The following is a 27854-nucleotide window of genomic DNA, read 5'->3' on the forward strand; positions in this document are numbered from 1 at the left end:
ATCCTCCACATCAAGCTTTCCTGAGGTTTGCTGTTCAGGATTGTCTTTACCAGTTTCAGACGTTGCCGTTTGGTCTTTCCACGGCTCCGAGGGTTTTCACCAAAGTAATGGCGGAAATGATGGTGATCCTGCGCAAGCAGGGTGTCACAATTATCCCGCACTTGGACGATCTCCTGATAAAGGCGAGATCAAAGGAGCAGTTACTAAGAAACGTTGCGCTCTCCCTGACAGTCCTGCAACAACATGGTTGGCTCCTAAATTTGCCAAAGTCACAGTTGGTTCCGAAAACACGGCTGTCATTCTTGGGCATAATCCTAGACACGGAACTGCAGAGAGTGTTTCTCCCAGTAGAAAAAGCTCTGGAAATCCAGAACATGGTCAAGGAGATTCTGAAACCGGCAAGAGTGTCGATTCATCAATGCACGCGGGTGCTGGGGAAGATGGTTGCAGCATACGAAGCCATTCCGTTTGGCAGGTTCCATGCCAGGGTGTTTCAGTGGGACCTGTTGGACAAGTGGTCCGGGTCTCACCTGCACATGCACCGGAAAATAAGCCTTTCTTCCAGGACCAGAGTATCTCTACTGTGGTGGCTCCAAAGTTCTCACCTCCTAGAGGGACGCAGGTTCGGGATCCAGGACTGGGTCCTGGTGACTACGGATGCAAGTCTCCGAGGCTGGGGAGCGGTCACACAGGGGGGAAATTTCCAGGGAAAATGGTCAAGCCAGGAAGCTTGCCTGCACATAAACATTCTGGAATTAAGAGCCATCTACAACGGCCTTCTACAAGCGGAACATCTTTGCGGTCTGCCCGTCCTGATTCAGTCGGACAACATAACAGCAGTGGCGTACATAAACCACCAGGGTGGAACAATGAGCAGAGCAGCGATGGCGGAGGCCACAAAAGTTCTCAGCTGGGCGGAAAAACACGCAAGCGCTCTGTCAGCGGTCTTCATTCTGGGCGTGGACAACTGGGAAGCAGACTTCCTCAGCAGACACGATCTTCATCCAGGAGAGTGGGGTCTTCATCAAGAGGTCTTTGCAGAAGTGACAAGTCATTGGGGCATTCCTCAAATAGACATGATGGCGTCTCACCTCAACAAGATGCTTCAGAGATATTGTTCCAGGTCGAGGGACCCTCAAGCCAGTGCAGTGACCGCCCTGGTGACACCGTGGGTGTTACAGTCGGTTTATTTGTTCCCTCCACTTCCACTCATTCCATAGGTGATAAGGATCATAAGAAGAACAAGGGTTCAGGCGAAACTCATTGTTCCAGATTTGCCACGGAGGGCCTGGTATCCGGATCTTCAGGAATTACTCATAGGAGATCCCTGGCCTCTTCCTCTAAGAAAGGACCTGTTACAGCAAGGGCCGTGCGTGTTCCAAGACTTACCGCGGTTGCGTTGGATGGCGTGGCGGTTGAATGCCAAACCCTAGCTCGGAAGGGTATTCCCGGTGAAGTCATCCCCACTCTACTTAAAACTAGAAAGGAAGTAACGGCGAAGCATTATCACCATATTTGGAGAAAATATGTGTCTTGGTGTGAATCCAAGAAGGCTCCTATGGAAGAATTTCAGCTGGGTCGTTTTCTCCATTTTTTGCAAGCAGGTGTGGATGCGGGCCTAAAGTTAGGCTCCATTAAAGTGCAGATTTCGGCCTTATCGATTTTTTTTTCAAAAAGAATTGGCCGCCCTTCCAGAGGTTTAGACTTTCGTGAAAGGAGTGCTGCACATCCAACCTCCATTTGTGTCCCTGGTGGCACCATGGGACCTTAACGTGGTGTTGCCGTTTCTTATGTCACACTGGTTTGAACCTTTATGAAAGGTTGAGTTAAAATTTCTCACTTGGAAAGTGGTCATGCTTTTGGCCTTGACGTCCGCAAGGCGGGTGTCAGAATTAGCGGCTTTGTCTCACAAGAGCCTCTATTTGATCTTCCATGTGGATTGAGCGGAATTGAGAACTCGTCAACAATTTCTGCCAAAGGTGGTTTCTGCGTTTCACATGAACCAACCTATTGTGGTGCCTGTGGCTACGGAAGCCTTGGCTGATTCAAAGTCTCTCAATGTAGTCAGAGCTTTGAAAATGTATGTAGCCAGAACGGCTCGTATTAGGAAAACAGAGGCTCTGTTTATCCTGTATGCTCCCAACAAAATTGGGGCTCCTGCTTCTAAGCTAACTATTGCACGCTGGATCTGTGATACGATTTGGCATGCGCATTCTACGGCTGGATGGCCATTACCGGATTCGGTGAAGGCCCATTCTACTAGGAAGGTGGGCTCATCTTGGGCGGCTGCCCAAGGAGTCTCGGCGGTTCAACTTTGCCAAGCAGCTACTTGGTCGGGTTCAAACACTTTTGCTAAGTTCTACAAGTTTGATACCCTGGCTGATGAGGACCTCATGTTTGCTCAATCGGTGCTGCAGAGGCGTCCCACCCGGTCTGGAGCTTTGGTATAAACCCCATGGTCCTTTTGGAGTCCCCAGCATCCTCTAGGACGTATGAGAAAATAGGATTTTAATACCTACCGGTAAATCCTTTTCTCTTAGTCCGTAGATGATGCTGGGCGCCAGTCCCAGTGCGGACTCTGGCTGCAGTACTTGTTAGTAGGTATTGCTTAGGTTACACGACGGTTGTGTTTCGTTTAAGATCAGCCTGTTGCTGATTTTGGTTCATGCCAGTAACTGGTGTTAGTTAAAAGCCATGTTGTACGGTGTGTTGTGGTGTGAGCTGGTATGTATCTCACCCTTGGTTTAACAAAAATCATTTTTCCTCGAAATGTCTGTCTCCCTGGGCACAGTTCCTATAACTGGAGTCTGGAGGAGGGGCATAGAGGGAGGAGCCAGTTCACACCCATTTAAAGTCTTAAAGTGCCCATGTCTCCTGCGGATCCCGTCTATACCTCATGGTCCTTTTGGAGTCCCCAGCATCTTCTACGGACTACGAGAAAAGGATTTACCAGTAGGTATTAAAATCCTATTTTTGCTGTACTTTGGGTATTGCTATCCAGAAATGTGTATTTTTTATATACAGGAATTATAATTAGTTCATATGATAGAGCAGACAGCACTAGTATCGTCAGATTTGGTTACATATAGAAATTGTGCATTGATGTTTAAGCCATCAAATGATCTGTTACCAAAACTAGCAGTGTCCTGTAAGTACATGTTCTCAGCTCTCCCATTGTCCTCACTATGGAGGATATTTATGAAACCTTGTTGATCATAGGGATAAAACTTTGTTACTTTGTTGGTAACAGAGTGCGCTCCTGCGTTATCTCCACAATGTCCTTTACTGAGCAATTAAGCCATTTACCAAGATGGGCACTTATAGTGCTACTGTGCATGGCCGGGCCATCTTGCCACTGTCTGGGTGCCACCGTACTGCACACAGTGTAGTACATAGCTATGGGGAGAACCTGTGTTACCCTGTATTCTGCTACTCCTATATGACTGGATGGTCCGCTGTATGTTCCGCTTCCCCTCCACTACCTGTCGTTGTTACTGTGACTACGGCTATACATCTGCCCACTACAACAAACCTGAAACCATGGTTAAGTCTGACTGAGCCACCACATTCATATGCTGATTCCACTGGTGTCTTCTATCATCCAACTTGTGTATAACACAAATAGTACATACATATCAACAGTAAGTTTTCAGCACACATTACAAAGTTGGAGCACATTTCTGATTGGCTGCCTTTTTTCTTTTGTTTTTATGAATATTTGTCTCCCAATTGTCACTCATTTTTATCTTCTGTCTTACTATTGTTGATGCAGACTATTTCAATGCTGTGAGCCATTTATTTGGGATGCGGTTATGTGACCGGTCACTATACCAATGCCAGGATCCCGAACAGTTAACAACCCGCCGGTCGGCATGTCGACCAACAGGGACTATTCCCACTTGTGGGTGTCCACGACACCCATAGAGTGGGAATAGAACTTGTGGCCCCGCAAGTGGCTTTGTTGCGCTCCCCCCGCAGGCCATCTTACAACCGGGATCCCAGCGGCGGTATGGTGACCAGCGGTCACCCAAACCCAACCCATTCATTTCAATGCCCTTGATTGAGCCTAGTCCTAGCTTATGTTATGTACAGCTCTCTGCTGTAGTTACTGTATTATGTGGCTACAAGTTCTGGCTGGAAGGGGAGCATGGATTTAAGTTCCACAGTAATAAGTCTGAAAAAGCTCATAGTGACTCATTTGTGTAGTACATAAGAGATCTGCACAAGGGAAGCTTGTTGATGTAATTTAATATATACAATGTCCAATAAAATACATCACATGTTTGCATCCATCATAATACTGTTATCTTCTACTTCTTGTAGCCTTTTATAACAATGTCCGTAGTTGAGTTTCTGGAAGTCTGCTTTGATGTCCAGAAAGGATTTGTTTTTTGTTTCTGGCATAATAAAGTAGATAAATCCTGCTATTAGGATGCACGTAACAAAGAAAAACAGGAAACAATATTGATTTAATCCATTCTGGAAATAAAAAGAAAATAGTTAGATAAGCATGTGATTCTACACTGTCTGCACACATGGACAACAGTGACAACACAGAACATACCACAGTTGTGTCTTTAGAGCATTAACTCTAAATTTGTGTTAAAAAGAAGAAACAATTTAATTGCACTTTCATTCAGCTTCTCAAAGCTGATGTGATGGGGCCATTACTGGCAGGCAGGCATATGACTAACGTGCACAATGCCCGAGGATGATGTGTCATCATCTATCAACCCTGTTCATTAAGGATAAAAGTAAAACAATAGAGATGGGATATATGGATGTTAAACTAAAAGTACAAGATTGATGATGAGGGGACCAGTCTCAATACGATATATCAGCTGTGGTGAGAGGCAGATTTCAAGCATTCTTAAGATGTAGTCATTAACATTAAAAGTTTATACTTGTGGCGTGTTGAAGGAGCACCATAGAGCCGTGGTGTGAATGTAATCCACACTTATGGCTGGCAACATACAGTATAACTATATGTCTGGTTCCTTCAGATAGCACAAAGGGGGTAATTCAGAGTTGTTAGCAAACCAAAAAAGTTAGCAATTGGACAAAACCATGCTGCACTGCAGGGGGGGGGGGGATATAACACGTGCAGAGAGAGTTAGATTTGGGTGGGGTGTGTTCAAACTGAAATCTAAATTGGAGTGTAAAAATAAAGCAGCCAGTATTTACCATGCACAGAAATAATATAACCCACCCAAATCTCACTGTCTCTGCACATGTTACATCTGCCCCACCTGCAGTGCAACATGGTTTTGCTTACTTGCTAACCTTTTTGGTTTGTTAACAACTCTGAATAACCCCAAATGTTTCTTGAAATCTCAAATGTCACTGGCAGTGCCCTAAAAGCCGCAGTACGATTGTGTAATCTACAACCAGTATACACATTTAAAGGGTTTATATTTGTGAGAAAAATATTCTATATAGGAGGTCAGGATTGGAAGGAAACTAATGTGCAGCCATCCCTAACCACTGGCTGCATGCCACTTAGCCATGCCCACATGTACAGTATTCCACCTGGGGGGAATGATCCAAGTAGTTTAAAAAATAAACTGTGATGGAAGGATAGGGGAGATGTGGTTAGGTTAGCACTATCTAGAACAAGAACATGGATATTCTTTCAATACCAGCTGCACTACATATTTGTTTACGCAAACACAGTACATCACAGTAACAAAATGGACCTAGTTAAAGCAGACAAATCCCATTTCTGAGGCTAGCAGCATCAAGAGAAAGCAGTATCTAAAGGGTTGAGAATACCCAAGCACCTAGGTGACTGCAGTTACTAAGGGGGAGATGTACTTAGTAGTGATAAAAGTGGAGAAGTGAGCCAGCGGAGAAGTTGCCCATTGCAACCAGTCAGCATTGAGATAACATTTGTAAAAGTATACAGAGCACCTGATTGGTTGCCATAGGCAACGCCTCCACTGGTTCACTTCTCCACTTTTATCACTGCTTAGAACATATCCCCCTAAGACATATCTAACAGCAGTGAAAACTTTGTACTGCATGCCTAAAATTAGAGTTCCTATTGTTCAATGTGTGCTGTTAAAGTTAGTATTATCCAACAGTGTTGGTGTGAGCTATAACTTCAAAACTGTGCCAATTCCTGACCATCATACTATAGGTGCCTTTCGGAGGTGCTACTATTATGTTTGGACTTTTAGACTGCACTCTACCCTGGATATTGTGACATAGAGTGAATCATACTCATAAATAGTACTTACTACTATGAATGGAAAGGTAATTCCAATTGCGAAAAACCCTATCCAATTTACAGCTCCTCCTATCACGTATGCTCCAGTGCGAGAAGACTGTGTAAAGAGTTCTGCAGCTAGGGTATTTGTAACACCACCTATGAAGTTAACAACAATATATTTTACTGAAGAAAAAAAATCTGTTTAAAGTACACAGTAGAAAATTTGCATTTGTAATTTGTTATAAATGGAAACCACAGACGCTACAAAAATTAAATGTGTTTTATTGTATCTTACGTTATAGTTGTAATTTTTTTGTTACTACTGTATGTAACAGAGATAGCACACAAATAATTACTGTCCTCATATAATTCACAATACAGTAAGTTACTTACTCTTTTGTCATGAAAAAAGTGTACCTACCTAAAGGTGCATACAAATGGTGCGATGTAACCATACGATTTTGGGGTATATTCAATGCTGACAGCAGCAGCCAGGAGTGCAGTGAGCGGGACGGCGGCGGGGTAAGCTGGGCAGTGGGGGGGGGGCAGAGATCGGCAAAGGGAGCTGGCTGCGGGGGGACATGTCTGGGGCGGCGGAGGGAGGCGCTGCATGGTAAGAGGTGCCTCCGGGCAGCGGGGGGAGCAGAGATTGGCGGCCGGCGGGGGGAGTTGGCTGCGGGGAGACATGTCTGAAGCGGCGGGGGGGGAGGCGCTGCAGGGAGAGAGGTTTCTTTGCAGCGCCTCCGTCGCAGACATGTCCCCCCGAAGCCAGCTCCCCCCTGCTGGCCGCCGATCTCAGCTCCCCCAGCCGCCTGCAGCACCGCTCGTCTCCCCCCCTCAACCCGACTTGTTTTCAAGTCGGATTGACTTTGTCGGAAAGGGGGCCAAAACCTGTCGGATTTGACCCCATTTCCGACAGAAGCATGTGGATCAGCGGCTATTCTGCCAATCCGCGTGTTTTCCGACAAGTTGGGAATTCCCAACTTGTCGGAAAAAATCAGCCCCTTTTGAATAGGTCGAAACCCCTTCCGACCTATTTCTGTCGGAAGCTGCTGTCTTTCTGACAAGACGGCAGCTTCCGACAGTTATTGAATACACCCCTTTGACTATGTAGTTAAAATTGTAAGGAAAGTTAGTGCAAATCGCACCGTGTGTACACAGCTTGCGATACCAATGCGCTCTCCCATGGTTTCGGTATCGCAAGAAAAGATAGACTGTGCAGGCAAGTCAATTTTGACTAGATTGTGTGCAATCTAGTACTTAGTATAGTCAAAATTGGCACTTATTCAAAATCTCACATAGTCAAAATCTCAAGTAAAGATAGTCAATATTGGTGGTTCAGGGTTTCCAGGGAGTCCAGGGGAAATCGCAAAGTCAAAATCAGAGATAGTCAACATCTTATAATGTGTATGCACCTTAAGGCTTTTTAAATATCAAGTCACAAACACAAATAAAATAAAAACAGACAAATGCAAATAAAAGATAAACAACTAACCAATAGGGCACTAAATCAAATGACACAGTAATTAGGAATTAGGAAAAATACAGCTGCCTCTGAATGGTGGAAACTACAAATCCACATATTTTGCAGATATACTGAAAATATTTACCAAACCAAAACAATCAAATTGTAGCATAGATACAATAATAAATAACATTCAAACTGCACGCCTCACTGTAGAACACAAACTATTTACATATTTACACCTCAAATAAGGAACATCCAACTGTAGTTCAACACAAATATTATCTTCATCCCTCATGTGACTGGGCAGTCCCTTACCTTATTGTTTGTACTGTAGTAATGCTAATTAATGTATAATTAGAGGCTAAACCATGCTTCGCCAGGCCTCACAGCAAAGCCTGTGTTAAGGTGCGTACACACCAGAATGATATCGCTAAGATGCAATATCATCTGTGACGGGACCTGACATCGGCAAGTGTGCATGTCAGGAGCAACAGTACGACGGCGTGGGGGCATGTTGCATTCGGCAATTTCGCCTGTCGGACCTGCATGCGGGAGCGCACATCATCAGCGACATTGTGACTACACATTGGACGATATCATGAACAATGTTTCCAAGTCGGGCACATTGTGCCGATATCGTTCTGGTGTGTACACATCTTTATGTAATGCCCCTGGAACTCATGGTGATCTCTAAAGAGCAGAATACGGGATCTAGTATGAGCGACCCCAACTGGTAAGTGAGAGTAGGGCTGGGAATTGACTGATGAAACATTAAAATCATTGATCTTTTAGTTCTAAATTTAGTTTGCCATCGATGACAATTTTCAATGTTTAGTTCACCATCAATGATTTCCTTCCAATAGTCTGTGACAGCATACTGATTGGCTTGCCTTCACTTACGCGTTCCTGTTGAGTGGCTTAAACATAGAGGAAGCTTCTGGGTAACGGATTAAAGCAATCCCATAGCTGCATGTTATAATGCTGTACGGTTACTGCATTTACATTTTTATGCACACACTACTAATGATTTCCAGTGGCAAATATTGAGTTTTTAATCCAATGATGCAACACCAATGATGTTTAGAACATTGGTAACATTGATATTGACTTACGATATCCCTTTCCCTAGCCAGGGGGCCATGGAACGGAACAACCCAGCATAGCTAGGCCCTCTCGCCTCCAGACCCCGTAGCAGCCACATCCTCTGCACTGGCATTAGTTTTGCTGCTGACAGTATCTAAACTTTGCACAAGATCGGTATGGGATCCCAGTGCACGGGATGCCGAATGTCAGTATACAGTCATCGACATCCTGTGTGCCAGAATGCCTGCAGGGGGGTGAGCGCTTTGAAGCCCCTTGCGGGCTTGCTGCGCTCACCATGCTGCCAGGGCCGTCTTTTCGTATGGACTCAATGGGCTCTTGCCCAAGGGCCCCATGAGTATCAGGGCCCTAGGCTGATAGCTGAGGGTCCCCTCTTTCCAGGGGTACCAGATTTTTGAAAATCGGCCCTAGGGAACCAGAGATATCCGACTTCAAAGCAGTGGTCCCCATCCAAGCCTGTTAATTGCTCTTCCCAGGCAGATATCTCGGGTTCTGTATGACTTAGAGTTTTTCTGTATATTTCAAAAGCTGAGACTCTCCAGTTTCAGTGGACACTAGTAGCTTGTCTCTACTGTGCCAAGAACCAGAGATATCAGCCTTCAAGCAGCTGGTCCCTGCTCAAGCTCCGCACACCTAATATGCAGTTTTATATATTTGTTGGTGGATTGATCTGGCTCCTGAACTCTGATCTCCAAGTCCCCAGTACCTCCTGACAAGTGAGACACTCTAATTTTTTATCCCATTCAAAGCTAAGAAATCTTTTTCTTGGAACTTGAGATATCTGCAGTCAAGCAAGCTGCTGTCTCACCAGAAAATGATGAATATTAAGCCCACTCCACTATCGACCCCATGCCACGCTGGAAGTCATGTACCGGGGCCCCTTCATTCCGCCCAATGCCACCTTCTACAGTTTAGTGTTCTCCTTCCCACCCCATCTGTGCAGTAAAGGAGTAATTAGCAGAAATTACTGCTCCAGGTCCTACATGCTGAGCAGAAGATAGAACACCCCCTACCGCCCGTGGGACATCAAAGCACCCGCTGATAGCACCCCCACCCATGGAGGATGGGTAGGGGCCCCAGTGGATTGCTGTGCCCAGGGGCCCACACTGCTAAGACGGCCCTGCATGCTGCGGGCTCAGTGGCACAGGTTCTATTCTCCCTCTATGGGTGTCATGGACACCCACAGAGGGGGAATCATCTACTTTGCGGTGGTATAGTACCCCTGTCAGGATCCCAGCATCGGTATTGAGGCAGCCAGGATCCCGACTGGCGGTATTTTACCCGCATACCTTTGCATTATATAGTAGATACTCCACAGCTGATTGGCTATCCAGGGGCAAAGGAAGGATTTCTAGAGGGGAGTTTCTAAATTCAGTCCACAATCTGCCACTCTTTGGAACATTGGTGGTCATTCCGAGTTGTTCGCTCGCTGCCGTTTTTAGCAGAATAGCGATCAGGCTAAAAATGGGCGATTCTGCGCATGCATATGGACCGCAGGGCGCACACGCTAAGTATTTTCACACAAAACTATGCAATTGTACACAGGTCCGAGCGACGCTTTTTAGTCCCTCTGCTGATCGGTGAGTGATTGACAGGAAGTGGGTGTTTCTGGGTGGTAACTGAGCGTTTTCCGGGAGTGTGCTAAAAAACACAGGCGTGTCAGGCTAAAACGCAGGAGTAGCTGGAGAAACGGGGGAGTGGCTGGCCGAACGCAGGGCGTGTTTGTGACGTCAAACCAGGAACTAAACTGACTGCAGTGATCGCAAGATAGGAGTAGGTATGGAGCTACTCAGAAACAGCATGACATTTTTTAGTAGCAATTCTGCTACTCTTTCGTTCGCACTTCTGCAAAGCTAAGATACACTCCCAGAGGGCGGCGGCCTAGCGGGTGCAATGCTGCTAAAAGCAGCTAGCGAGCGATCAACTCGGAATGAGGGCCCTTGTAGCAAGTGAGATATTCCAGGGAACCGTAGCAGAACCTACTACTGATCCTAGACATATATGTACACACTGGTCTTTTTATACACTGCATAGTGTATGGATTACGGGGGTAATTCCAAGTTGATCGCAGCAGTACATTTTTTAGCAGTTGGGCAAAACCATGTGCACTGCAGGGGAGGCAGATATAACATTTGCAGAGAGAGTTAGATTTGGGTGGGTTATTTTGTTTCTGTGCAGGGTAAATACTGGCTGCTTTACTTTTACACTGCAATTTAGATTGCAGATTGAACACACCACACCCAAATCTAACTCTCTCTGCACATGTTACATCTGCCCCCCTGCAGTGCACATGGTTTTGCCCAACTACTAAAAAATGTCCTGCTGCGATCAACTTGGAATTACCCCCTACATTATTAAGAATTAACATTATAGATGGTCTATAGTATAGGCTGTACCAAATATATTTAACTAATATAAATAACATAAGTAGTCAGGAAAAGGTTTACCATCCCATAAATAATAAATACATTAATAAATAAGTACACAAATAAAAACATAAACATAATAGAACCAGTAGGAGACAGAACTGTACTTTCTAAGCACACATTCTCCCACCTCATGGTAAGGCACCGATCTCTTCTTTTTTTGCTGCTACTCTCTGGTCCAGCACACTGTTTGAGAACTCAGATCCACACATAGGACGGTGCTGGGTGACAGATTTAACGAAGAAGGGCGTTTATGGGTGACAACTGACCATTTTCTGGGAGTGTTTGGAAAACGCAGGCGCGTCCAAGAGTTTGCAGGGCGGGTGTCTGACGTCAATTCCGGGACCGGACAGGCTGAAGTGATCACAGCAGCTAAGTCCAGAGCTACTCAGAAACTGCAGACTTTTTTGTGCTGTCGGCTGCAAAAGCGTTCGCACACTTTCAAAGCGAAAACACACCCCCATAGGCGGCGACTATGTGATCGCAGCACAGCAAAAAGAAGCTAGCAAGCGATCAACTCGGAATGACCCCCCAATAGCAGAAGCTGCTACACTAGGTATGTGCAGCAGCTCCACTCTGTCCCTTAAACTGCAAGTTGTGGCGGCAGATCTAGTAATCATATTATATAATAGGATTTTAATTACCTACCGGTAAATCCTTTTTCTCATAGTCCGTAGAGGATGCTGGGGTCCACATTAGTACCATGGGGTATAGATGGGTCCACTAGGAGCAACTGGCACTTTAAGAGTTTAATAGTGTGGGCTGGCTCCTCCCTCTGTGCCCCTCCTACCAGACTCAGTCTAGAAACTGTGCCCAAGGAGACGGACAACTTCGAGAGAAGGATTTTACACAAATAGTGGCGAGATTAACACCAGCTCACACAAACAAGGCAAACCAAGCTAACAAGCTTGAAAACTCAGCAACAGCTGAATAACATAACTGAATCAAGTAAGAACGCAGTACTTAACTAAGAAACAAGCAGTACAGAACCAAGTAACCACTGCAGGATAACGAAGCGCTGGGTGGGCGGGCGCCCAGCATCCTCTACGGACTACGAGAAAAGGATTTACCGGTAGGTAATTAAAATCCTATTTTCTCTTACGTCCTAGAGGATGCTGGGGTCCACATTAGTACCATGGGGATGTACCAAAGCTCCCAGAACAGGAGGGAGAGCGCGGAGGCTCCTGCAGAACTGACTGACCAGACTTTAGGTCCTCAGAGGCCAAAGTATTGAACTTGTAGAACTAAGCAAACGTGTTCCACTCTGACCAAGTAGCCGCTCGGCAAAGTTGTAAAGCCAAGACCCCCCGGGCAGCCGCCCAGGAAGAACCCACCTTACGAGCAGAGTGGGCCTTAACAGATTTTGGACACGACAATCCTGCCGTAGAATAAGTGTGCTGAATAGTGAACCTGATCCAGCGAGAAATCGTCTGCTTAGAAGCAGGACACCCAATTTTCTTGGGCTCATAAAGGACAAACAGAGAGTCCGATTTCCAGTGACGAGCTGTCCTCTTCACATAGATCTTCAAAGCCCTCACAACATCCAAGGACTTTGACGGAATTGAGGAGTCAGTAGCAACTGGCACCACAATAGGTTGGTTGATGTGAAAAGCCGACACAACCTTTGGAAGAAACTGCTGACGTGTCCGGAGCTCAGCTCTATCTTCATGGAAGATCAAATAGAGGCGTTTTTTCAAGACAAAGCCCCCAACTCCAACACACGTCGAGCAGAAGCTAAGGCCAACAAAGTGACAGCCTTCTATGTGAGAAACTTGACTTCAACCTCCTGTAGAGGCTCGAACCAATCCGATTGGAGAAACTGTAACACCACGTTAAGATCCCAGGGAGGCTGGATGTGCAGAACCCCTTTCAAAAAAGTCTGAACCTCAGGGAGGGAAGCTTGCCGTTTCTGGAAAAAATGGATAAGGCCGAAACCTGGCCCTTTACGGATCCCAACCTCAGGCCCATATCCTCCGGAGCACAGTTAGTACTGTGCTCCCACCCTGTTGCTGCCATCTTCACAATGGGTCCCCGCTTGCCAGGGCGCTGGTGACTCACTCGCCACCGGAATCTTCTGGCTCTGTTACGTGGTGGCGGAATTCTGCGGGAGTAAGCGGTCACCTGGGGCGGCTAACGATCATCACCCTCAGGAGCTCAGTGTCCTGTCAGCGGAGATAGTGGCCATTAACTTCTCAGGGTTGGACACTACTCCCCCCCTAAGTCCCACGAAGCAGGGAGGCTGTTGCCAGCAGCCTCCCTGTGCCTAAACTCTAATGAAAAAATTTAAACTAGAAAAACTCCTATGGAGCTCCCCTAGCTGTGACCTGCTCCTCCGGGCACATTTTTTAAACTGAGTCTGGTAGGAGGGGCATAGAGGTAGGAGACAGCCCACACTATTAAACTCTTAAAGTGCCAGTACTAGTGGACCCGTCTATACCCCATGGTACTAATGTGGACCCCAGCATCCTCTAGGACGTAAGAGAAGCTATGGCTATTGTGGTCATAATTTGAGCCTCTGGCCTAGAGGAGGGGGTTTCCACAAAACCAGAAACCCCTCCTGCGTTTGCCTATGGTATTCCGGATACAAAACGCAGGTCATGTGAGCTGGACTGTCACGATCCGGGTATCTGGACGCCATTTCTTACCCATCAGATGCCTCCTAAGGCTGGCTCAGCGCTCCAGGACCGGATCCCATCTGTTATCCTGATGTGTACATTCCTGTATCCTCTCCTGTCTCTCTGAGACGCTGTCACAGTAACGCCTTATTACATCTGGCATGGCGTCTCCCGCGGCCTCCGCCGCCGTCCCTGAGCTTCTGCATGCAGAGTGTCAGAGTGGCGATTACGTCAGCCGCGGCCTCCGCTGTGTCCGCGTGGTTGGATGTGCACTTGTCAGCCTGGCGTCTCCTGTCTCCAGTGGCCGGCGCCGCCATTACTGTTTTCATTACCACATGGATTACAAACCAAACTTCCCTCCAAGTGTCTGCATGGGCGCAGCCATCTTGGATTCTGTCAGCTGATCATTTCCTCCAATCTGTTGTCAGTATTGTTAATCTGCATAATTGCCTAGCCAATCCCTTCCTTGCTGCAGGTATAAATACACTGTGCCTGAGCAAGGAAGGCGTCAGTGCTTTGGTTGTCAAACCTAGTTCCTGTTTGTCTCTCTCCTGTGATTGTCTTCCAGGTTCCAGCTCCTGTCTCAAGACTTCCACCATAGAGACCCGCACCAGCATTCCACCTGCGGTGTAGCCTGACTCTCCAATCCATTGTGGATTCATCTGTTTCCAGCTACAACATTACCTGCTTCCAGCTCAGCTTCCAGCAGAGTACAGCTTCCCTTAAAGGGCCGGTGTCCTTTCTACACTTTACCACTCTCCACCGGTATTATTATTTCTCCGCTCTCAAGTTCTACATTTCAGTTCATATTTCATCGCTCCCAAGTTCATTTATTATTTAACTGGTTCCAGCCAGTATCCACTCCGTGCTAACAACAGTCTGGTTCCAGCCAGTATCCACAGCAGCTGTTTTATCTTCAGCAACCCAGCTTTTCCTGGAACACCAGCTGGCACAATCCTGGGTTATCTCCATTGCTACAGTCGGGCCTGGTAAGGACTTTCCATCTAGAAGATCATAAGAACTATCTCACACTACCAGTGCCCTGTGGCTCCTGCCATCCTGTAGTACCCAGGAACTGTATTTATTCTTTGCTGACTTTTACGTTTTCTTTTACTGCTGCTGTGTTGCGGAGTTGTCATAATAAACATCATTGACTTTTATCCAAGTTGTCGTGGTCACGCCTTCGGGCAGTTATTATTCATGTTACTTACATGTCCAGGGGTCTGATACAACCTCCCAGGTTCCGGTACATCTCAGCCCCTACAACTGAGGCTGCCTCCCGTCAGCTCAGGCCCTCAGTTGTGACAGTAAGCACTGACCTAATGAATCCAGCCGGAGACCAGGATCAAGCGGCCAGGCCGATGCAAGAACTGGGAGCCCGACTAGAACATCAGGAGGCTGCACAGGGCCACATCATCCGCTGTCTCCAGGATCTCTCTACTCGGCTGGATGGGATTCAGACAACTCTCCGTGGATCAGGCGCGTCTGGTGCGTCAACCACAGTGACTCCAGCTATAACCCCACCCACCTTACCCATTTCTGCTCCACGTCTTCATCTTCCAACGCCAGCAAAATTTGACGGATCTCCAAGATTCTGCAGGGGATTTCTCAACCAGTGTGAGATTCAGTTTGAGCTACAACCTGGCAATTTTCCCAGTGACCGTACAAAAATTGCCTACATTATTTCTCTTCTCAGTGGCTCAGCCCTTGATTGGGCATCACCGTTATGGGAGAGGTCCGACACCCTGCTATCTTCCTACACTGCCTTCGTGTCAACATTCAGGCGCATCTTCGACGAGCCAGGCTGGGTAACCTCAGCTTCATCCGAGATTCTCCGTTTACGCCAGGGGTCACGTACTGTAGGACAATATCTGATACAGTTCCAGATCCTGGCATCCGAACTGGCATGGAACGACGAGGCCCTGTATGCTGCATTCTGGCATGGCTTATCTGAGCGTATTAAAGATGAGTTAGCTACCAGAGACTTACCTTCTAAGTTAGATGAGCTAATCTCACTCTGCACGAAAGTTGATTTACGTTTCAGAGAGAGAGCAACTGAGCGTGGAAGATCATCTGCTCCAAAATCTTCTGCTCCTCCTCCTCGTCAACTGTCACCATCTAAAGATGAGCCCATGCAACTTGGCCGTTCCCGTTTAACTCCTGCTGAGCGCCGAAGACGTCTCTCCGAGTTTCTCTGTCTCTATTGTGCAGCTCCGTCTCACACCATTAATGCCTGTCCCAAACGTCCGGGAAACTCCAAATCCTAGCTCGCCAAGGAGAGGGCCGGCTAGGAGTAATGATCTCCTCTCCATCTCCTCAAGATTGTAATCTCCCAGTCTCGCTTCAAGTTGCTCAACGTTATCGGAACGTCATTGCCCTCCTTGATTCCGGAGCAGCTGGGAACTTTATTACCGAAGCCTATGTTAAACGGTGGTCCCTACCCACCGAGAGACTTCCTTCGTCCATTTCTTTAACTGCCGTGGATGGCAGCAAAAGTTTTGATGCAGTTATTTCTTTAAGGACTCTACCAGTTCGTCTGAGAGTGGGAGTTCTTCATTCCGAACTTATTTCTTTTTTAGTGATTCCAAGAGCCACACATCCTGTGGTCCTGGGCCTTCCATGGCTCCGTCTTCACAATCCTACAATTGATTGGACGACTACGCAAATCCTGGCATGGGGTTCCTCCTGTGCTGAGACATGTTTGTTTAAAGTATTGCCTGTCTGTTCTTCCTCCCCCAGGTCGTCTGATGTTCCACCTCCTCCATATCAAGATTTCACGGATGTGTTCAGTAAAGCTTCTGCTGATATCCTTCCTCCTCATAGAGAATGGGACTGTCCGATTGATCTCGTTCCAGGGAAGGTTCCACCTCGAGGCCGAACTTATCCGTTGTCTCTGCCTGAGACGCATTCTATGGAGGAATATATTAAAGAGAACCTAGCAAAAGGGTTCATTCGACCTTCTTCTTCTCCAGCCTGCGCAGGCTTCTTTTTTGTAAAAAAGAAAGATGGTGGTCTGCGGCCGTGCATCGACTACAGAGGTTTGAACGACATTACCATCAAGAACCGTTATCCTTTACCCCTGATTACTGAGCTCTTTGACAGAGTTAGCGGAGCTACCATCTTTACAAAGCTGGACTTGCGAGGTGCATACAATCTCATCCGGATCCGTGAGGGTGACGAGTGGAAGACCGCCTTTAACACCCGTGACGGACATTATGAGTACCTCGTCATGCCCTTCGGATTGAGCAATGCTCCAGCTGTCTTCCAGCATTTTGTCAATGAGATCTTCAGAGACATTCTATACCGTCATGTCGTGGTCTATCTAGACGATATCCTCATTTTTGCCAACGATTTAGAGGAACATCGTTTTTGGGTTAAAGAGGTTCTGTCCCGTCTCCGTGTCAATCATCTCTATTGCAAATTAGAAAAATGCGTCTTTGAAGTCAAGTCCATTCCGTTTCTAGGGTACATTGTGTCCGGTTCCGGACTAGAGATGGATCCTGAGAAACTACAAGCAATCCAAAATTGGCCGGTACCCTTAACCCTCAAAGGGGTCCAGAGGTTCTTAGGGTTCGCCAACTATTACCGAAAGTTTATACGAGACTTTTCCACCATTGTGGCGCCTATTACTGCTTTCACTAAGAAGGGTGCTAACCCGTCCAAGTGGTCTGAAGAAGCCATGCAAGCATTTCATCTTTTAAAACAAAGGTTCATCTCTGCGCCTGTTCTGAAACAGCCTGACATCGACTCTCCTTTCATCTTAGAGGTGGATGCCTCCTCCGTTGGAGTAGGAGCGGTGTTATCTCAGAGGGCTAAAGATGGCCATTTACACCCTTGCAGTTTCTTCTCCCGGAAGTTCTCCCCAGCTGAGCGCAACTATGCCATTGGCGACCAGGAGTTGCTAGCCATCAAGCTCGCTCTAGAAGAGTGGAGGTATCTGTTGGAGGGAGCTTCTCATTCAATCACCATACTTACAGACCACAAGAACCTTTTATACCTGAAGGGCGCACAATGTCTCAACCCTCGTCAGGCCAGATGGGCACTTTTCTTTTCCAGGTTCGACTTTAAACTCCAGTTCTGTCCGGGCTCTCAGAATCGCAAGGCCGATGCCCTTTCCCGCTCATGGGAGCAAGAAAATGAGTCAGAGTCTTCAGACAAGCATCCTATTATAAATCCGTTGGCATTCTCCACGGTAGGGATGGACTCTACGCCCCCATCAGGGAAAAGTTTTGTGAAGCCGATGCTAAGGAAGAAGCTCATGCATTGGGCCCATGCTTCCCGTTTTGCCGGACATACAGGTATCCAAAAAACCCTGGAGTTTATCTCTAGGTCCTATTGGTGGCCAACTCTGAAAAAGGACGTCTTGGAGTTTATTGCATCTTGCCCAAAGTGTGCCCAACATAAAGTATCCCGCCAGTCGCCTGCGGGGCAACTGGTTCCACTATCCGTTCCCCGTCGACCATGGACCCACTTGTCGATGGATTTCATTACAGACTTACCCATGTGCAACAAGTTCAATACCATCTGGGTGGTAGTTGACCGGTCCACCAAGATGGCACACTTCATTCCTCTCACCGGTCTTCCGTCAGCTTCCAAGTTGGCTCAAGTATTCATACAAGAGATCTTCCGACTCCACGGTCTTCCTGAAGAAATTATCTCAGATCGAGGAGTTCAATTCACAGCCAAATTCTGGCGAAGTTTATGTCAAGTCCTCCAAGTCAAGCTAAAGTTTTCCACGGCTTACCATCCTCAGACCAATGGTCAAACCGAGAGGGTGAATCAGGACTTGGAGGCCTTCCTCCGCATCTATGTGTCCTCCTCTCAAGATGACTGGGTTCAATTACTTCCCTGGGCCGAGTTCTGTCATAACAACCAGTATCATTCTTCATCTGCTTCAACACCATTCTTCACTAACTTTGGATTCCACCCTAAAGTCCCTGAGTTCCAACCGCTTCCAGCAACTTCTGTTCCCGCAGTGGATATCACCTTGCATCAGTTTGCCAATATCTGGAAGAGCGTACGATCAGCTCTGCTCAAGGCATCGTTCAGGTACAAGAAGTTTGCGGATAAGAAGCGTCGAGCAGTTCCTGCTCTCAAGGTGGGTGATCGGGTATGGTTATCCACGAAGAATTTGAGGTTAAGAGTTCCCAGTATGAAGTTTGCACCTCGCTATATCGGTCCTTTCAAGATTGAACAAGTCATCAATCCTGTTGCTTACAGACTCCAGTTGCCTCCCTTCTTAAAAATACCCAGGACATTCCATGTTTCCCTGTTGAAACCGCTGATCTTGAATCGGTTTCATTCCTCACTTCCTCCAACTCCGAAAGTCCAAACTCAACGAGGCGTTGAGTATGAAGTGGCCAAGATTCTGGACTCACGTCACCGTTACGGTCAACTACAATATCTTATTGACTGGAAGGGTTATGGTCCTGAGGAACGTTCATGGACCAATGCTTCTGATGTCCATGCTCCTGCCTTGGTCCGGAGATTCCATTCCAAGTTTCCTCAAAAGCCAAAGAAGTGTCCTGGGGCCACTCCTAAAGGGGGGGGTGCTGTCACGATCCGGGTATCTGGACGCCATTTCTTACCCATCAGATGCCTCCTAAGGCTGGCTCAGCGCTCCAGGACCGGATCCCATCTGTTATCCTGATGTGTACATTCCTGTATCCTCTCCTGTCTCTCTGAGACGCTGTCACAGTAACGCCTTATTACATCTGGCATGGCGTCTCCCGCGGCCTCCGCCGCCGTCCCTGAGCTTCTGCATGCAGAGTGTCAGAGTGGCGATTACGTCAGCCGCGGCCTCCGCTGTGTCCGCGTGGTTGGATGTGCACTTGTCAGCCTGGCGTCTCCTGTCTCCAGTGGCCGGCGCCGCCATTACTGTTTTCATTACCACATGGATTACAAACCAAACTTCCCTCCAAGTGTCTGCATGGGCGCAGCCATCTTGGATTCTGTCAGCTGATCATTTCCTCCAATCTGTTGTCAGTATTGTTAATCTGCATAATTGCCTAGCCAATCCCTTCCTTGCTGCAGGTATAAATACACTGTGCCTGAGCAAGGAAGGCGTCAGTGCTTTGGTTGTCAAGCCTAGTTCCTGTTTGTCTCTCTCCTGTGATTGTCTTCCAGGTTCCAGCTCCTGTCTCAAGACTTCCACCATAGAGACCCGCACCAGCATTCCACCTGCGGTGTAGCCTGACTCTCCAATCCATTGTGGATTCATCTGTTTCCAGCTACAACATTACCTGCTTCCAGCTCAGCTTCCAGCAGAGTACAGCTTCCCTTAAAGGGCCGGTGTCCTTTCTACACTTTACCACTCTCCACCGGTATTATTATTTCTCCGCTCTCAAGTTCTACATTTCAGTTCATATTTCATCGCTCCCAAGTTCATTTATTATTTAACTGGTTCCAGCCAGTATCCACTCCGTGCTAACAACAGTCTGGTTCCAGCCAGTATCCACAGCAGCTGTTTTATCTTCAGCAACCCAGCTTTTCCTGGAACACCAGCTGGCACAATCCTGGGTTATCTCCATTGCTACAGTCGGGCCTGGTAAGGACTTTCCATCTAGAAGATCATAAGAACTATCTCACACTACCAGTGCCCTGTGGCTCCTGCCATCCTGTAGTACCCAGGAACTGTATTTATTCTTTGCTGACTTTTACGTTTTCTTTTACTGCTGCTGTGTTGCGGAGATGTCATAATAAACATCATTGACTTTTATCCAAGTTGTCGTGGTCACGCCTTCGGGCAGTTATTATTCATGTTACTTACATGTCCAGGGGTCTGATACAACCTCCCAGGTTCCGGTACATCTCAGCCCCTACAACTGAGGCTGCCTCCCGTCAGCTCAGGCCCTCAGTTGTGACATGGACTACACAAGATAATTCTATTATATTAGGAGATACTGTATAACTGCTGGTACATGTGAACTAGAAACAACTATTCTTTAGTGTCACTATGAACCCAGGCATTTGTACTACCATTGTGTTTTAATTGGTTTCTGGATTATAGGACACGTCAATTATTATTTTTTTGGGTGTCATCGGAGCACATCAGGAATTGGCAAAGGCAATCATGTTTGTTATTCATCCTTATTACGATTACAAAATACTAGGTGGTTATGTGGCCATAAGAGGTGGTGTTCAGTATGTTTTATCAGCTGTACATATAGGTGGAAGCGGGTTCCATGAGGTGATGGGTGCTTACTGAAGACATTGTTATGTAACGGCAATGCCTCAGAGGCATCAGTGTATGAGTGCGCGACGTGTGTGATACGTATCATGCCTGCAGGGCTGGCTTGGGGAGTGGTTTGTCGGAACTAAAGTGTCTAACATAGCTGTGTATGCACTTGCCGATGCCTGCCCCGTTACTAACGAGATTGCCGGGTACACACATCGTCCAGGCATAAGAGCCAGCGATAGCTTTGAGACAAAGTTCTTGAGGAAACGAGTTGCAATGTTTAGGTAGGTTTGGTACGAAATGTTGGCAATCATCATGTCAACATAAGAAATCTAGACATGGTCATAACGTTGATATTGACCATGTTGACTTTAGTCATGTAGACAGGGTTGAAATGTTACAATGTCGGCTGTAGCTGTGTATTCCGGGTCCTGGGGGTCATGTGACCATCATTTCCAGGTCAGACCTAGGGCATTCGGGTGAGTAATTCCCCGTTACCCCTAACCCTCCATCTAATGCCTAACCCTAACCTCCCCCCTCCACTACTCACAGCCTAACACTCACACTCCCGCCCGCAGCCTAACCATAATGTTGACATTCTGAGAATGTAGACATGTTGCCTGTCAGCATTTTAACAATACCAACATCAACTGTTGAGATTGTGGTGTTGACATTGTTATTGTAGGTTTCTGCAGCGGGGTACACTAGGGTTCCACAGGGATAACATTGGGAGTGTAGAGTTGGATCTTGATCCAAGGCACCAACAGGCTAAAAGCTTTGACTATTCTCAGGATGCTTAGCACCATCTGCTCTATAACTCCGCCTCCGTGCACAGGAGCTCAGTTTGTAAGTTGGTGCCTGCAGTGCAGGCAGCTAACAGGGAGGTCTGCGCTGAGCAGCCCTGAAAAGAGCTTTTCTAGAAGAAAGAAGACTTCAAGGGCCGCAGCATAGGCACTTAAAAGTGCTATATGTAATTTCTGACATATCATGCTGCAAATCACGATCCGGCGTGGTCTCTAGGAGACGGGCTGTGCGTGCTGGCGTGGACACTGTGGCCGTGCAGGGACCCCACTAGACCACCAGGGCAAGGGCACAGGTCAGATTCTGTACATAATCCGTTTTCTAAGGCCCACAGTACCCGGTGGTGAAGTCCAGCAAGGGGATAAGGCTCTGACCTGTAGCCCCTCCCCCAGCGCACCATTTACTGCAAATGTTCCCGCCCTGGAGCTGCATCTCTCCGTCTCCCTCACTCCCTGCCAGCGTTTGGGGTGCCATTACACACACAGCTGCGCTGATCTGGGACTGCTGGGCAAAGTCTCCTCTGTAAAGCCGCCTGCATGTCAGCGCTGTGCATTTTACAGGACACTTAAGTATTCTACATGTCTTTAGACAGTGTTAGTTAAGAACAAGTGCATACTGTCAGGGATATTTAGTACAAGTACCCTGGGATATACATCCAGTCTTTACTGTGCATTGTTATATCTATATACCTAATTAGCTTTACTTAAGTAGTGCAGTTAATAGTATTGCTAGTCCAGTGCAGTTTTATTGTTGTTTGTGATCATTTCTGCATTGTACATGTGACTGTGTGTGTGCCAATAGCTGCTATGTGATTTCCATTCTGTCTATCTCATATATATTGCTATCCCTATATTTTGAACCCTGAAGGGGGCTAAGTGCGTCAGGGTTTTCATATTATATAGGGTCTCACAGGATATACTATATTGGTATTTTTCTCTGTGTTTTACAGTCACCATTTGCCTCTTAAATCCTCTGTGTGTGCTCTGCCTGTAGTCACACTACTCAGGGGGATTTTTGTCAGGTATTTTGTCTGCTTTTATTGTACTTTTTCACCCTACGGTAAAGCTTTCGTATAATGTCAGCTCAGCAGGGTGGGGATTCTGTGGCTGACCCTGCATCCTGCAATGCTCATGCCATGGATGTCTCTGAGGAAAATATTGCAGCTGAGGGTTCAGGTACTGGGGGTTTTGTACCCCTGAGTCAGTTTTCTGCAACGGGAGCAACTAATGACCCGCCGTGGGCTACATTTTCTAATTTACTGACTATGCTGGTAACTAGACTTGCACCCCCTATGGGACCTCCTGTGCCATTTCAGCCACATATTGTCCCAGCTGTTAATCTGCCATGGGCAGATACTCTGTCCTCTCAGTTACAGCAATTAAATCAGCTTTGGCCAAGCAAAATCCTAACCCTCGCCCGCCTAAGACCAAGGTGTCATCTAAGCGGGCCATTACATCCTCACAATCCACACATGTTACAGATACTTCATCTGATGATGATGGCGCATATACCGACCCCTCAGACACTGATGTAGATGCTTCTAATGGGGAATCCCTGACTCAAGTGGATGTTCCTGACCTCTTAGAGATCAGGCTGATTCTTCAAATTGATGATGACGAAGAACCCCCGGCTACCTCTAAGAAACCAGATAAGTTCAAGCATCAGAAGGCTACTATGTTAGTCTTACCACATTCTGACCATTTAGTTGACATATGTCAGGAATCCTGGGAATATCCAGGAAAGAAATTCTCCCTGTCCAAAAAGATGCTAGCTCGTTATCCCATCGCTGCAGCGTTAAGCAAAAATTGGGAAACACCGCCGCCGGTGGACTCACAAGTCGCACATCTGGTGGTGTCATCTGCTCTGCTTGTCACTACCGTCACCTCTCTGAAGGAACCGATGGATAAACGTGTGCAGGGTTGCTTGAAGTCCATTTACACTCTGGCTGGAGCTGTGCATAGGCCTACTATTGCGGCCTCTTGGGCTGCTAAAGCTATAGAGGCCTGGATTCAGGAAGTTGAAGCGGAATTACCATCTAATTTTCCTGATAATGCTAAACAGTGTCTTTCTTACATTGTTACAGCCTCTCATTATATTCAGGAGGCGGCATCTGATGCAAGTATCCTGGCGGCCAAAGCGTCTACCACGTCTATTCTGGCTCTGGATCTTCTGGTTGCGGTCCTGGTCTGTAGATCTGGACTCGGAAAAGACCTTAGAGCAGGCATGTCCAAACTGCGGCCCTCCAGCTGTTGTGAAACTACATATCCCAGCATGCCCTGACACAGTTTTGCTGTCAGAGAATGCTAAAGCTGTCTCAGGGCATGCTGGGATGTGTAGTTTCTCAACAGCTGGAGGGCCGCAGTTTGGACATGCCTGCCTTAGAGGTTATCCCTTTTAAGGGAAACATTCTTTTTGGGGAAGATCTGCTAAGACTGCATGTCTACCTAGTACAACTCCTTTGGCTCCGAATGCTAAGAGTACTTCCTTTTGTTTCTTTCGACCTCCAGGTAAAGCAAAGGGTCAGGCGTACCCGAAACAGGCTCGCACTTCCAATCCACTAAGCCCAAACCTAAATGTGCCTGGGCTGCCCGTCAGCCTGCTGCCAAAACAGACAAGCCTGCTGCATGACGGGGCGGGCCTCCCGATCCCAGGGTGGGAGGCCGACTTCTACGGTTTGCTCAGGTATGGTCACAGACCACTTCGGACGCCTGGGTAAGGGAAGTCGTCACTCACGGATACGCCATCTCTTTCAAGACCCCCCCCCCCCCCCCCCCACACACACACTACCAGTTTTGCTCAACAAATGTCCTTTCGGATCCGGTAAAAGAAAAAACTCTCCATCTGGTGGTACAATCCCCCCTGGACACGGGAGTGGTAGTGCCGGTGCCTCTGGCTTAGAGAGACAGGGGGTACTATTCAACGCTGTTCCTAGTTCCAAAACTGACTGGATCTTCCCGGTCCATTCTCAACCTCAAGTCTTGGAACAAATTTGTGAAAGTCTCCAAATTCCGTATGGAAACTCTTCGCTCTATTGTTCTGGCCTTGGAGCCCAATGACTATATGGTATCCCTGGACATACAGGATGCTTACCTGCATATACCTATTGCAGTGTCGCATCAACAATACCTGCAGTTTGTTATTGGCAACCTACATTTTCAATTCCAGGCCTTGCCTTTTGGTCTGACCTCGGCTCCTCGAGTTTTCACCAAGGTCATGGCGGTCATGGCGGCCCTACTCCGCCATCAAGGTATCAGGATCCTGCCATATCTTGACGACTTGTTGATCCTGGTGAACTCTCCAGAGGTTCTCCTTCATCATCTGGAACTAGGGAGGCCGGGATTTGGGACCAAAAATGCCGGGATTTGAATCCCGGGATTGGAGCATCCAATCCCGGGATTCACGGGATTACACTGCGCATGTGTGTGTAAGTAATACTACTTACAATTAGGCGGGCGGCAGCCATAGACGAACGCTGAACGCGGCGGCACTTCAAATGTGGCGCCGGCCGCCAGCCAATCAGAGCTGGCAGACCGGCAGCCAATCAGGGAAGCTGCCGCGGCAGCCAATCAGGAGCGACTGCTGCGTCCGCTTCCCTGATTGGCTGCTGGTCCGCCAGCTCTGGTTGGCTGGCGGCCGGCGCTTCATTTGAAATGCCGCCGCGTTCAGTGTGTCCATGGCTGGCGCCCACCTAATAGTAAGTGGTACTTACACCCACCCTCCCTCCCGCACCGCTACCAACCCTCCCCGCTACCTACTGTACATCCTCCCGCCCAGCTACCTACACCCTCCCGCCCAGCTACCTACACCCTCCGCACCGCTACCTACACCCTCCCGCCCAGCTACCTACACCCTCCTGCACTGCTACCTACACCCTCCCTCCCTTCCCCGCCGCTACCTACACCCTCCTGCACCGCTACCTACCCTCCAGCGCTGCTCCCTACACCCTTCTTCACTGATCCCTACTGCAATCCCGGGATCCCGGGAATCCCGGGACTGATAGTTTTTCAATCCCGAGTCCCGGGATTGGCCTACCTATCCGGAACTGCCGGTCCAATTCCTGCAAGCCCGCGGGTGGCTCATCAACTGAAGAAGTCTTCCCTGGTTCCTGCTCAGAGCATGGTGCACCTGGGAGCACTATTGGACACCCACAAACAGCGGTTGTTCTTGTCTCTGGAGAAGGTCTTGAAGCTTCAGGACAAGATAAGATGCTTCCTCTCTCGCCCACGTGTGTCAATACACTAGGCGATGTAAGTACTAGGCCTCATGGTGTCGGCTTTCGACATAGTAGAGTACGCTCAATTTCATTCCCGCCCTCTGCAGAGGTTAATTCTCTCCGAGTGGGATGGCCTGCCTCGCCGGATCAGGTCTCACATGATATCCTTGACTCCGGAAGTCCGTCAGTTACTGACCTGGTGGCTGCAGGACCAACAACTGAGCAGGGGTCGTCCATTCTGGATCTCCAACTGGGTCCTTCTGATGACGGATACCAGTCTGCGGGGTTGAGGTGCGGTGTTGGAGCAACACTCTCTTCAGGGTCGGTGGACCAGGGAGGAATCTCTCCTCCCGATAAACATTCTGGAATTGTGGGCAGTGTTCAATGCATTGACACTAGCCCTGCCTCTAGTACAGAACAGGCCTGTTCAAGTACAGTCAGACACCACCACGATGGTATACATAAATCATCAGGGCGGCATCCGAAGCCGCAAAACACTGATGGAAGTGTCAAAGATTTTTCGTTGGGCGGAACACCATCTGCCAGCCATATCAGCAGTTTTCATTCTGGGGTTCCTAAACTGAGAAGTGGACTTCCTCAGTCGTCAGGATGTACATGCCTGAGAGTGGAGCCTGCATCCAGTGGCCTTTCAATTCCAAGTGGACTAGTGGGGACTACCAGATGTAGACCTGATGGCGTCTCGACACAATCACAAGGTTCTGGTCTTCGGAGCAAGGACAAGGGATCCTCAAGCAGCGTTCGTGGATCCACTGGCAATTCCATGGAACTTTCGGCTGTCGTACGTGTTCCCTCCGATGTAACTTCTGCCCAGGGTGATAAGGAAGTTCAAGCAAGAAGGAGGAATACTAATTCTAATCGCTCCAGCGTGACCCAGATGGCATTGGTTCTCAGACCTGCAGGGTCTCTCGATAGAGCGTCCTCTTCTGCTTCCACAGCGCCCAGACCTTGTGTCTACCAGGATTTGGTCCGGCTGGCTTTGACGGCGTGGCTCTTGAAGCTTCTGTACTGAGGGCCAAAGGTGTTTCAGAGGCGGTCATTCAAACTATGTTGAAGGCCCGTAAACCGGTTTCTGCTCGGATTTATTATAGGGTCTGGAATTCTTATTTTGCATGGTGTGCAACTAACAATTATGATGCATACAAGTTCAGTACTGCCAAACTCTTGGCTTTTCTGCAACAGGGCCTGGACTTAGGCCTTCGCCTGGCCTCCCTCAAGGTTCATATTTCTGCCTTGTCGATATGGTTTCAGAGAAAACTTGCAACTCTGCCTGATGTTCATACATTCACTCAGGGTGTTTTACGTATTCAACCTCCCTATGTCCCGCCTGTGGCTCCTTGGGATTTGTCGGTTGTTTTGGAGGCCTTACAAGAGTCTCCGTTTGAACCTCTTAAGTCTGTGGACCTTAAATGGCTTACTCTTAAGGACTTGTTTCTGCTGGCTATTGCCTCTGCTAGACGGGTTTCAGACTTTGGTGCCTTGTCCTGTTGGTCACCCTTTCTGATTTTTCATCGTGATCTTGCGGTTCTTCGAACTCATTCTGGTTATCTGGTTATCTACCTAAGGTGGTGACATCTTTTCACCTTAACCAAGAGATTGTGGTTCCGGCCTTTACATCTGCAGGTTTAAATACGGGCTCTCCGTATTTATGTGAAGAGGACAGCTTTTCTTAGGAGATCTGATTCCCTATTTGTCCTTTTCGGTTTTCACAAACGTGCCTGGCCTGCTAACAAGCAGACCTTGGCCAGATGGATTAGAAAGGTGATTGCACATGCTTAAGTACAGGCTGACCTTCCAGCTCCTGCTACCATCAAAGCCCATTCT

General features: G+C 47.8%; 1 protein-coding gene across 1 annotated transcript in view; it reads right to left on the reverse strand.

Moving 5' to 3' along the window:
- Nucleotides 1-4261: 4261 nt before the first annotated feature.
- Nucleotides 4262-27854, reverse strand: part of LOC134949311 (solute carrier family 2, facilitated glucose transporter member 11-like) — a 115216-nt gene continuing 91623 nt past the window's right edge. The window contains exons 12-13 of the mRNA XM_063937843.1: nucleotides 6240-6367; nucleotides 4262-4479 (exon numbers count right to left, since the gene is read on the reverse strand). Of these exons, the coding sequence (XP_063793913.1) occupies nucleotides 4276-4479; nucleotides 6240-6367 (332 nt within the window). The 3' untranslated portion in view covers nucleotides 4262-4275. The remainder of the gene's footprint in view (nucleotides 4480-6239; nucleotides 6368-27854) is intronic.

The sequence above is a fragment of the Pseudophryne corroboree genome, chromosome 1 (genome assembly GCF_028390025.1).
Source record: "Pseudophryne corroboree isolate aPseCor3 chromosome 1, aPseCor3.hap2, whole genome shotgun sequence".
Lineage (NCBI taxonomy): Eukaryota > Metazoa > Chordata > Amphibia > Anura > Myobatrachidae > Pseudophryne > Pseudophryne corroboree.